The following is a 12,489-nucleotide window of genomic DNA, read 5'->3' as shown; positions in this document are numbered from 1 at the left end:
TCTGCCATTATAGGTTGTGACAACCCCCCTATTGATTTCAGAGGTAGCAGGATTAGTACCACAGTGAGAGATGAGAGCCAGTATGAGTAAAATAAATATTAGTAATACCATTATATGCTTATATGTGTATATGGTATATAGACATATCATATACTTTCTATTTTCACTGCATCTGCCCTAGATCTTCTAAATTACTATTAGTTTTTGGATTCTTTTTCAGGATATGGAAGCAAAATGACTGAAAGTCAGTAAATGCACTGCTGGATCAGAAATGTGAATTTTACTCATACTTAGTCTTATACTGAGAGAGGTTTATTTCACATTAGATGGGCTTTTTTCCCCCTATACAGTGTTCTAAAAAGTTATGTACATACATAATCATCTGCAGCACTTTATTGCTGATTTTGGCAGTGCACAAAAGCAAAAATTTAATTTGCTATTTTCTAAAAGTGTGTGTGTTTATGTAATGGATTTGTGCATCGGTTGCAGCCTGTAACACAGTTAAGTGTTTTAATTGGCAGAACACCCACATCAAGACTTGTTTGTTTTTCTGATAAGGAAAATGCCAGCTAAGTTACTCCATATGTTCTGTTCAAATAAGAACAGGCATATTCACATGTAATGGACATCTTTAAAAAAAAATAAAAATTGGAAAAAAATAAAATGAAACTAATGTGAAGCAAAAATGTATTTATGCATAACCATGCATTTTATGTTAATTTTAATAAACAGTAAATAGTTTTGCTTATGAACACAGATTAGCTTGCATTTTAAGTGTTTTTAGTTTATTACAGCACATGTTGATGACCAGACTAATATGTCTGAAGAGTAGAAGTGTTTATTATTTATAGTATTTTTTCTCAAAAACATTTACAGTCTTTAATTTTCTAGTAAATGAATGGTGGCTTTCAAAGACTCAAAACATATTTAGTACGTTGACGTTCAGTAGTATTAAAGAAATGCATTGAAGCGGGTAGTAAGACAAAGTGGAAAAAAATTACTGATCAAGGATCTCTGGGTAATAAAACAGGCCTGCTTAGCAGTGGTCCTGAAGGAACTTGACTGGAGACTGGGACAAAGTACAGGGAATCTAAAAGCCTGAGACTGAATCGGTTCAATCTTTTCAGGTTAGTCTAAGCTGCATAGATTGAACCAATAAGTAAGCGAACAGATATTCACTTCTGATTCCAGAAATGTAGCCACATGCCTGTCGTGGCTCAGCCCAGAAGACAGGGGGTGCTAGAGCACACTTTCCTGCTCAGCTGGGGCAGTCAGCTTGGGCCAAGGCTAGTCTGCCCACCTTGCAAGGGGGGAGTTTGTGCAGGAGGTGCAAAGCATTGGGAATGGTGGGGGTCGGTGAGTTAACTTGAATCTGGAGGGGACCTGGGACAGAAGTTCAATAAATGATTTAAACTAAATCAGTTCAGTCTGGTGCTACATCCATCCAGGTTTATCTTAAACTGGTTTGGGCCTTTTTGAAAGCAGTGCGTATGCACTGACCTTCTGCTATGTTATAGATTTGAACTAGTTTCCGATCACTTATACTTGGTTTACATGTAATTTCTGTCCCTAGCCTAGGGCTCCACAGCTGCAGAAGCAACTTCTGATTCTTCAGAGAATACTGGAAGACCTTCACACTCTTTATCAAGCTGAGAAGTCCTGAATAGGCATCTCCTTTTGTTCTCTGTACAGACAAGAGGCCCTGAAATTGCATAGCTGTCAAGGATGGCTTTTGAGTTCTTGCTGATAATATCATGGAACTCCACACAGGATCTGACCCTGAAGTCTAAATATATGCAAAAACATCCCCCATGATTTTAGTTCCTATTGATTTGTTAGTACAGGCATTTTGTAGACATTATTCAAAGTTGTATTCAAAGTAAGACCTTCCTTTAGAACAGGTGTAAACATTTTATTTCACTAAGCTGATGCTCACATAACTGGATATTGTTTTCCTGCTTATGATGCTGTATAGATAGATCCAGAGTGACTGTGACTCATCAGTGGACAGATAACTTGAGTTGAAAAAAACAGAACAGTGCTATAGTTCTAAGAATTTAGCATGTGAAATTAAATGCTAATATGTAAAATCTAAAAGATTTGAGTTGCATTACATCCGTTGATTTACTTTAACGGTTCTTATGACTAAGACCTCATGAAATACAATAAACTATAGACAGAGGTATTTACAAGTATTGAGAGAGACACTTTTGTGTTCCTTGATATCATAATTAAGAGATTGGACAAGAACCAGCTATAGATGTAGTCATGCTTTTTAAAAAAATATATTATTTTAAATATGTCTAAACAATATATTGAAGAAGTTTTTGTTTACTTTATGTCTTCAGAACATTGTGTAGCAAAATAACACGGTTATCAAAAAGTAATCAAGCAAAACTGGCCCAGTTCAGGACCGACAAAATTCAATAATCATCAGCTTTCACAGGACCTGAATTTGGCCTAGTATGTTGCAGTATGTTTTGATCTGGTACATGGTATTGGTGAGCTTTTAAGTATTTTGGTTTCATTTCTGACAGTAGGTTATGAGAAATTAAGATTATGGTGGCCATGGCTTTTTTTCTTTTTTGTTGCACCTAAAATTAAGATTTCTAGATCACCCTCAGGTTCATTAATTACATTAGATTTTGTATTTTCAAATTCTAGAAATAAATTCTATACATAATTGTAATCTGGTTACATTGCTAGTTAAGAAATGGCCAGAAATCTCACAGCAGTATAGGAACATGTAGAACACAAAAATGAAAGAATAACATGTTGAAAAAGTCTTGCTGCTCCGAGACTTACTACTTTGGTTTCTTTTCATATTGTTTCACTTACAAGTAACAGACTATGTCATTTAGGGTCTCAAAAAAAAAAAATATAAAGCAGATTTAGTAAACTTTTTATGTGTTAAGTAATCTTAGTTGCTAAATTAACATGTTTTAATAATTATTGATTTTGATTAAACAGTTTTTTAAAAACCCATCCCCACATGCTATTGTCAGCCAAATCAGTTATTTGAGGGACTAGTGGAGCTAGGCTTACAGAATTTAAGGTCAAAAGGGACCATTATCGTATTGCACTCAGACCTCCTGCTTATTATAGGCTATATGACATCCACAGAAATGTTCCACATCCCAAGAGCTCTTAAAGGAAATTTGTTGACATTTAAAAAAAATCTTCAGTCAAACTATAGCAAAGATATTTTTAGAATTAACTGCAATGTAATTAATGTTATAGCTGCTTTATAATGTCTATAGACAAATCTGTGTCACAGTGTTAACAACAGGTGGCTGCTCCACTTCATAGTTTGGAAATGCATGGACATGCTGAAGCTTCTGAGGAATCTATTGTCATATCAGTTCCTGTGTACTAGAAGAATTATATTTTCATCTGATGTAAAGTAATAAATGAAGTAACAGCTTGTCTTTTACGTTCTTGAGTCAATCTCCAATTTTTATTGGCACTTATATATTTCACTGTTTATTTCATTAAATGAAATCTGTTTCTTTTATGGCCTGTGCAGAATGTGAAGGATGACGGGCAGCATGTATGGAGACTGAAACACTTTAACAAGCCTGCCTACTGTAATCTTTGCTTGAACATGTTAATAGGAGTAGGCAAGCAGGGTCTCTGCTGTTCTTGTGAGTATATGCATTTCATTGACCATTCTCCGTATACTTTATATTAACAGCATTACAAATACCTATACACTCTTTAAACCTGGATCAAATGATCAGTCTTAAAGTACAGGGAAAAAATCAATGTGTTGGCATGGGGTTAGTAAAGTGATTGGATTTCAGAACTTCCTATGAGAGTGTGTTCTATATCATAATAGAACTTGGTATTAGAATAAGCTCTCTTATCTTGCCTACAGTTTTACACTTGCTTTATGTTTTAAATTGCTATTATATATCCTGGTTATGAGAACATCCCTTCTTCTTTGATATTTCCTCCTTTAAATATTTGTAAATAGTTATTCATATTCTTTATTAGTCATCAGCTAGCATGGGTACTGAATACCATATTTAGTTATTCTAATCTTCCTCATAATGCATTCTATCTGGTATATTTGGACCTAATTTTCAAAAGCTCAGGTTCCTACGGTTTGGTATCCAATTTGCATAGAAGCTTTGATGGCATATGCAATTACTTGATTGGTTGTACAATCACAAGACTTGATTCTGCCACTATTACTCACATTTTTAGAGTTTAAGGCTGAAAGGACAATTACATCATCTAATATAGTCTCCTTGATAATAGAGAGTCTTAAATTTCACCTGGATACCCCAGTATTGAGCCCAGTAACTCATTTTTGACTATATCATAACTCAGATCTTTCTAAAACATATTTTTAGAAAGGTGTTTTCTCCTGGTTTGAAACATCATGAGATGGAAAATCCAATGTTTCCTAAAGTAGTTGTTTTAAGCAGTTAACTATCCTTATTATTAAAAAAAAAAAAAAAATTTTTTTGAGGGGGTGGAAGGGTGGAAAGTTTTATTTGAAATGTTCTGGCTTTATTTTTCAGGCTTTCTCTACTAGTTTTAATAATACTTGGTCTATTCCTCCTGGGAACAAAATTAACTGCAATAAAGTTGCCTTTCAATCTACTTTTTGCTATTCTAAACTTTTTTTTCAGCTTCCTTACATTTTCAGTGTCCTTTGAATCAAAGCTACTCCATTACAAGTATGATGACCAGTAGCTTTCTGAGCAAGTAGGACTACTGATGCATTTCAGCTTATTAACTGTAGATAAATGTGGCATAATCTGACATACATTTTTGGGAGGAGACACTGTCCCACTTAGGACATATTAAAAAAAAATCTTCCATGTGCTTACTTACACACTGAATAATCACACGTGGAGAGTTTTGGAATAAAATATCCACTTTTATTCCAAATAATTTAAACTAATGGAAATCTAGCAGCTTTAATACATGGTTATAATACAGTATAATAACCTAGGGAGTTAATTTTCCTAAGTTCTGAACTGGCTAATACATCATGATCTATTCCGTCTTCTCTAGTATCATTACTCTGTCAACCTCGTGGAAACAAGTTGTCCTTATTCTAAACACCAAATTTTATTTGTTTGAGAAATACAAAATCCCTTTGGATAAACACAGTGGATCCTTTCTTTTTGTATATATATAGGTATCATGAAAATAGGACTTTTCCTGTCTGTAAAATAAAACTGCTTTGATCCTATTTATAGAAACGTTCTCAGTTGCTGTGAATGTGTCTTGTTGTTTGGTGTGGATCTCTTAATTTTTCTTACTAATGATACCTGAAAGGAATGATGGTCCCAAATGAACAATGTGGGGAGCTCATGTGGGTTATTTTTAGTTTCAGGTAGGAAGGAGTCTGGATATTCCTACAAAACCACTTTGCAGTTTTGCATCAAACTGAGCTCCACCTCCATTCCTTCTACAGGAAAAAAAAATTCTGCCCTCCCACGTACTTTCAAAGCATTGCTATAGATTGCATTTTTTGTTTTAAATTGTGTGGGAGATGGAAAAAAATAAAAAAGGAACTGCAGGGGGGCCCACCATCCCTCCATGGCCCAATCAACAATGTTACTCCCTGCAGTTTGTCTGATTAATGGCTGCACCTCCCACTGGGTCTGTGTAATAGGTGCAAGTAAGGTGTTTAGAAGTGCTTTGTGCTTAATTGCTGTCGAGGTCAAAAGCTTGAGACTTATCTGTTGCAGGGAGAAATTCACCTTTAAATAGTAGAATCTATTGAATGCTGTTGTTATAAGCAGTAGCATTATTTCCTCATCAAAGCACAGTTACACTAATGTTAACTATTCAATCATCACAGAAATATAGTAGTAGAGTTTTATAATTGAAGTCAAGGGAGCTTTGCATCATAAACTGGCATTTTTATATTGCTCTATTATAGCTAGTGTGATCATTATAGACAAGGTTTGTCAATAAAGACAAGTATGTAAAACAGATGGGGGATGGGTTAAGAAATGGAAGCTTCTCTGTATAGAGGTAGTGTTATGGCAAGCCAGAGTTGAACTTTGGATGATTACATGAAATGCATGACAACAATTGCTATCTGGAAACGGACTTATCAGCCATTTAAGGTTTATAAATCAATAGAAGGAATAACATAAACTCATTGGCTTTTATTTTCATGCTTGCCAGCTGCTCTCATGCTTATAGTTTGTAAAATATAGATTTCTTCCTACTAGCAAATGACACCAAACCATTTGGCAGTCATCATTTTGTCTTTGATATTTTTACCATTTGGGAATTATTTTGAAATAAAAAATTAGTGAGGACTGATTTAATTAAACAGTTCCTGCTACGGGGTTGATAGACACTCTTGGATTTTTCACTTGCATATTTCCTGCACTAATTGATCTTTTGTATGGGAAAAGAACAATATAGTTTGATTTTTTTTTTTTTTTTTTTTAATGACCAGTTGGATTGATTAAATAGTAGGCATGAAGCAATGTTTTGCTAATGTTACTTATTGTATAAAATGTTATCAGAAGCTGTATTAACTCAGTATTAATAATATGTTTCTCTTTCAGTTTGCAAGTACACAGTGCATGAACGTTGCGTCTCAAGAGCACCTGCCTCTTGCATCAAAACATATGTGAAGTCCAAAAAGAACACTGAAGTAAGCCCATGACAGTATTTTATGTGGCACATAGATGTTAAAGTCAGTAACTCTACCTATGCCTGCATTTTTCTATCATAGGTAATGCACCATTTCTGGGTAGAAGGAAACTGTCCGACAAAATGTGACAAGTGTCACAAAAATATAAAATGTTACCAAGGCCTGACTGGACTTCATTGTGTTTGGTGTCAGATCACAGTGAGTATCTACAGTCTGAGGATCTGTGAAAATGATAAACTTGATGGAACCTATTTATACCTTTTAGGTAGTAAAATGCACTGTGGTGCTTCCTACTGTTTTTTTTTCTGGGAAAGTAAGTGTTCTGTGGAGTTTGGCCAATATCCACTGTGTATTGCACTTGCATAAAGGTAGAACAACGGACATTCAGGAGGGCAGAATGACTTCATAGCTCTTGTGGGAACAAAGAGAGAGGAGAAAGTAGTGTATTAATCTATACACCAAGAGCAATCCTCATTCAGCTAATGTAAATGATGTGTTCTACAGCCACCAATAACTGGGACCGAATGGCAGTCAGGGTATACGACCTTTGTTGGTGAGGTCTTCATGACAGACAACACAACATTTACCATTTTTACTTCCAGTCAAAGCAGGATTTAAACATGTAGAAAGAGAGTCAGCACTCTCAGTATTTTTTTTTAAATCTGGCAGAGCGATAATTTATTTGTTCAGTGTTTTAAGGAATAATTTGAGAACAAAACATTTGTGACTACTTGTGGTTGATGTACAAGGTTGTCTGTTTTAAGATGCATCTTTTCTTAATACAGTGGAACAAACTTTGAAACATTGTCTAAGAAAATAAATCCAGCATACCTCCAGTAATAAACTGTTATGATTATGTATAAACAACATTTCAGAAAGAAGCAAATGTGTAGTACAGGTTGTTCACAAGATTGGAATAGTTTATTTAGTGAGCAGAACACCTAATCCAAAGTATTTAAATTCAGGTAACTAAAGATAGAGAAATTTATCTGTTTTTAGATATTTATATAAGAAGGTTCTGACTTTTTTTTTTCCAGAAGTGTTGAGCACCATAAACTCCAATTCTAAATAAAAACTGGAAATGCCTAGCTCCTCTGAAAATTCTGTACCTATTAAATACCTAGCTACATGTGATGGGGCCAGATTTTTAAGCATATTTAGGTGCTTGAAGATGTTGATAGGTATGTTGGGATTTTCAAAAGTGGGTAAGTATGCCTATGTGGCACTGAGGAGTGAGGAGGCCTAGGGCTTGGGCATTCAAATTTGAAAATCTTGGCAGTATAATTTCTATAATTGATAACAATGACATGTCAACATTTTAAGTCTTATCTGTGTTTTTGTCAGAATAGTACATTTTGTTTTCAATTTGTCTCTAGGATTTCAGATAGAAATCAGTAATGCATGAGTAGTCTTGCCAACCTCTGAAAATACTTAAGATTTGTTTTTACATTACATCTACTATATTTTTTCCTTCCTTGTGATTTCAGTTCAGAAGCTTTTTAACTATTCTCCTTCTGTAAATATTACATGCTGAAAAGCCTTAAGTTCATCAATTTAAAAAGAAACTAACATACCCCTAAATCTGTAACATATACACAAGTGACTTTGAATTATATACTGAAGAAATTAAACTATCATCACACTCTTATGCTAATAGTGTCTTTTTACCTGGATATATATGTCCCTCCTGCTGTTTGTGGCTGATACATTGTGTTGTGATGTGAGAGACTGTTAGTTTTCACAAGGCTAATTCTAAATGTGTCTTTCTTCCCTTTTAAATGTGCCCATTTTTTCTAGAAATGCAGCAACAGAGAAACACACCTAGAAAAGAATGTGACAGTATAAAAAATAGTATTTAGCAGGCATTTAGCAAGGCAGTGAAGTCCTAGACAACTGAATTTCTCTCTCTCTCTCCTGGCCCTATTCATGTCAACATAAACTCTTAGCAGGTAATGGGTTTAAAAAATGAGTCAAATCACATGATACTTCCTCATTCTAGAAAAAGCAGACAACTAATATGCTGCATCTCTGTTTCTTGATTTTGATATAAAAAGAACTTAAAACATTGCAAATGCCAGAAGATTTTATGATGTAATAATTCAGAAAGTTCTATGAAATTATAACATTAATAAATAAGTGCACGTGAAAATAAGTGCACATGTGCATGCACACACACATGCACGTGCAGACTGCTTTTCCTCTGAAGATGTATTGAAGGTGGCTTCGTAGCCTCAGATCAAGTATAGGTGGCCTTCTGGGACTATTTGCATATCTCATAAGGGAACCATGCAGCCAAGAGAATGGTGGTTTGACCAGAAGAACATGACTGGCTCTTCACAAATCCCTAGATTTGTCAGTGGCTCCTAGGATTTTTCTGTGATTTGAATTCTACATCCCATCCAACTAGCTACAGACTCTCATTTTAGAGGAGTTGTTGCCTCAGAAATTTCAAATACATTCCTGTGGAGTTTATTTTTATTTCTAAGCTCATTTTTCTCCATGAAGAGCAACAGTATGTTGCTAAGTATTTTTTTAATGCAGGTTCATAGGGTAATAGAGGAAAAAGGGTGGAAGAGACCTCACAAGATCAACCAGTCCACTCGCTTGAGGTAGGATCATCCCTGACTAAACCATCTCAGCCAACTTTCTATCCAACCTACTATGGAAGATTTCTGGAGATGGAGATTGCTCCAATTTTCTAGATAATCCGTTCCAATGCTTGACCACTCTCATAGCCAGAACATTCCTCCTAATCTCTAATCTAAATGTATTCTGCTGCAGCTTGAGACCATTGATCCTTGTCTTGTCCCCTACAACCACAGAGAATGGGCTACTTCCATCCTCTCTGTAGTTGCCCTTCAGGTATTAGAAGACTGTTATCAAATCCTCCCTCTGACTTCTCTTCTCCAATCTAAATAACCCTATGTTTTTCAGCCTTTCCTCATAAATCTTGTTCCCTAAGATTATGATAATTTTTGTTGCTTTATTCTGGACTCGTTCCAAATTGTCTGCATTCTTGAAGTGTGGGGCTTAGAACTGAAACACAGTATTCCAGGACAGGCCCCATCAGTCCTAAAGAGAGTGAAAGAATAATTTACATTGATTTGCAAGTGGCCTCTTTGTTGATACAATCTAGTATTTATTTATTTATTTTGTCAACAAGGGAAAATGAACTAATGAGGAGAAAAAAGGTTGTAGGAAAGTTTATGAAACATTTTAAGGTATTATTTTTCTGTGTTGCAGTCTCAACCATTCATTTTGTCTCCTATACCTCAGTTTTGTTGTCAAAGATCAGCAGAGACTAATAAGAAGATTAAGCCATTTTTTTATAGATAAGTTTGCATGCCACTGAGTAGCAGAGCTGCTAATTATCACTGAATGTGTGAAGATACTTCTATTTGATGTAACATGGCCTGGTGTGCATTAATTATGGTACAAGTAGCCTTACCACTGGGGCATAGAATTAGCATGACAAATGCTTTAGATTACAGGGCTACCAAAATACCCTCACAATAAGGCTTTAATACTCAGAGTAAATCAAAACTCATTAGACTTTTATTTTCTGTTGCTAAGTAACTGCCTGAGAAGGTAACTTTGCAATATAAATGAATATGGACAAGACTAATATTAGGTGCCATTCAGTTCAAAATTCAGAAATAATATGTCTATAATACACTGTGCTAGATAACTTTATGAAAAGCATGTTGCTTGTAAAGTTTATATGTCACCCACTGAAATGATTATATTGTAAGTTTGATATAGTTCATATTGATATGGGTAAATCATCTAAAGAGAAATGAATCACTCACTTACTAGAAAAATGTCTTTTATAGGTGCAGCTGTAGCACCACAAATTTTATATCATCTGCTGAGTGAAATATCACCTATTGAATTATAAGCTGCATGCTACTTATTAACTAGATATATCATTTTCTAGATTAGATATGCCTTTCTAAGATCTTTATATATGCTTAGAATACCAGGTTAATTTCTATTAATTTAAATATATGTATCTGCTAGTAAAAGCTCTCTATATGCAGACATGCTCATTTATGGGAAATGCACATGTTATCTGATAGACTTAATATGCAGTTTATTAAATCAATGTAGCGATAATAAAGTATGCTAAATTTCATAGTATAAAGCTCTGCTTTTATTATGATTGTCTGGTCATATTCTAAACCATGAAAATAAAACTTGAATGCTTTGCATATGTCTCCATAAACTAGACATAAAATTATATCTTCATATTATGTGGTTTTGTGTGTGTGTGTGTATAAATAAATGAATATTGAATTAACTTAAATTTTTGAGTAACATCAACATTTCTAAGACAGATTATATTATCTAACAGCTTATAATGTTAATTGTATTTATTAGAATTATACATTTGTTACCTACAGATCTTTCTCTTTCAACAAGAATGTAAATGAGTGCTTCTCCGTAAATGAACTTCGCAAGGTTCTGTCCTTGTTTAGAGAATAGAGCTCTTATTGCTCTCAAAAAAAGCCCCAGGCTAGTGGGAGGGTGGAGGGGAAGGAAGGGGTTGGGAATTAGAGTTCCATTCTAGTTCTATTGGATTTGATCTAAATACACCCAGAATTTTAATTTTAAGTAAGTAATGCTTGCTTATAGATTATAAGGGCGGAAGGGATCTCAGAAGATCAACTGGATCCAGCCCCTTGCACCAATCAGGAAAGACAACTTGGGTCAGAGCAATGACTCAACACTCCCATTCATTTTCTTCCTGTTCCCTATGTACCTAAAGAAGGACTTCTTGTCCTTGATTTCTGTTGCTGATTTTAGTTCAGTCACTGCCTTAGCTTTTCTAATCTGTTCCCTACAAGGGCCATTGCTATATAGTCCTCCTTGGGGGCTGTCCCTAGCTTCGATTAACTGTACATCTCTTTCTTCTTTCTTAAGAGGACCATGATTTCCCTGTTTAGCCAAGAGGGCTTCCCAGCCTTTTTGCTATATGGGAATGGACTTCCTTTGTGCTTCAAGGATTGTGTCCTTTAGCTTTTTCCTTAGTTATCTGTTACCTTAGGTTACTAATTTTATGTAACCAGGATTAGTAGTTCAGCAGTGATTAATGGTTCTGTCCCCAGAATTGGGGCTTTTGTGCAACACACTGTGGTGTTGTGGGAGGGAAGGAGGGAGGGAGAGAGAGAGCGACTGACCCTGTCTTAAACAGCTCACAGTCCAAGAAGATACCATTTTCTCTTAGGCTAAGTACATTCTTGGGCATTACAGGGTGGTTAAGTGAATGCAGAATGACTGTCCACTATCAGATGAGTCAGGATGGAAGGGCTACCATGGGGATTTTAGGGTCCAGAAGACTGGATGGGATCAGGGGTCTGCCAGGGGATGGAGGGGAGATGCAACCTATGGGTTGTGAGTGGTGGGGGGGGAGCTGTGGCCCATGTTTGGGTGAGAGGGGGAGGCATGACCCACAAAGGGTGGTGGGACGGGTGTGACTCACGGATGGGTGGGGGGTAGGCTCAACCTGCAGGTGGGGTGGGGTTCCCTCCCCAGTGAACCGAAACCCTGATGCCACTCATCCCTCCCCCAACCAGGACTGATTTGCTTGCCTCTGGCAGTGGTAAATGCTGATATAAAATTAACTGCACCTGGAGTGGCTAGTGGGATGAGGGTTAAGAGGACTGACTGTTCAGAGGGCAAAGGGCCAGGGGAGATGCAAAAAAATACACTGGTGCGAGGGGAGACAGGTGAAAAGAGCAGCCCCAGGCTGGATTTTCCCATCCCAAGGCATGTGTGGAGAAAGTGTACAGAAGTTTCATGTACCAGTTCAGCCTAAATTAAATAAGTTTGATACTACATAGATCCAGGTT

General features: G+C 35.9%; 1 protein-coding gene across 1 annotated transcript in view; it reads left to right on the top strand.

Moving 5' to 3' along the window:
* Positions 1–12,489, top strand: part of DGKB (diacylglycerol kinase beta) — a 565,110-nt gene that overhangs the window by 145,577 nt on the left and 407,044 nt on the right. The window contains exons 9-11 of the mRNA XM_019534027.1: positions 3,527–3,644; positions 6,549–6,637; positions 6,719–6,835. Coding sequence (XP_019389572.1) covers positions 3,527–3,644; positions 6,549–6,637; positions 6,719–6,835 — 324 coding nt within the window. The remainder of the gene's footprint in view (positions 1–3,526; positions 3,645–6,548; positions 6,638–6,718; positions 6,836–12,489) is intronic.

Source organism: Crocodylus porosus, unplaced genomic scaffold (genome assembly GCF_001723895.1).
Source record: "Crocodylus porosus isolate Cpor-Errol unplaced genomic scaffold, CroPor_comp1, whole genome shotgun sequence".
NCBI classification, from domain to species: domain Eukaryota; kingdom Metazoa; phylum Chordata; order Crocodylia; family Crocodylidae; genus Crocodylus; species Crocodylus porosus.
This window is presented reverse-complemented; position numbering and strand designations above follow the sequence as displayed.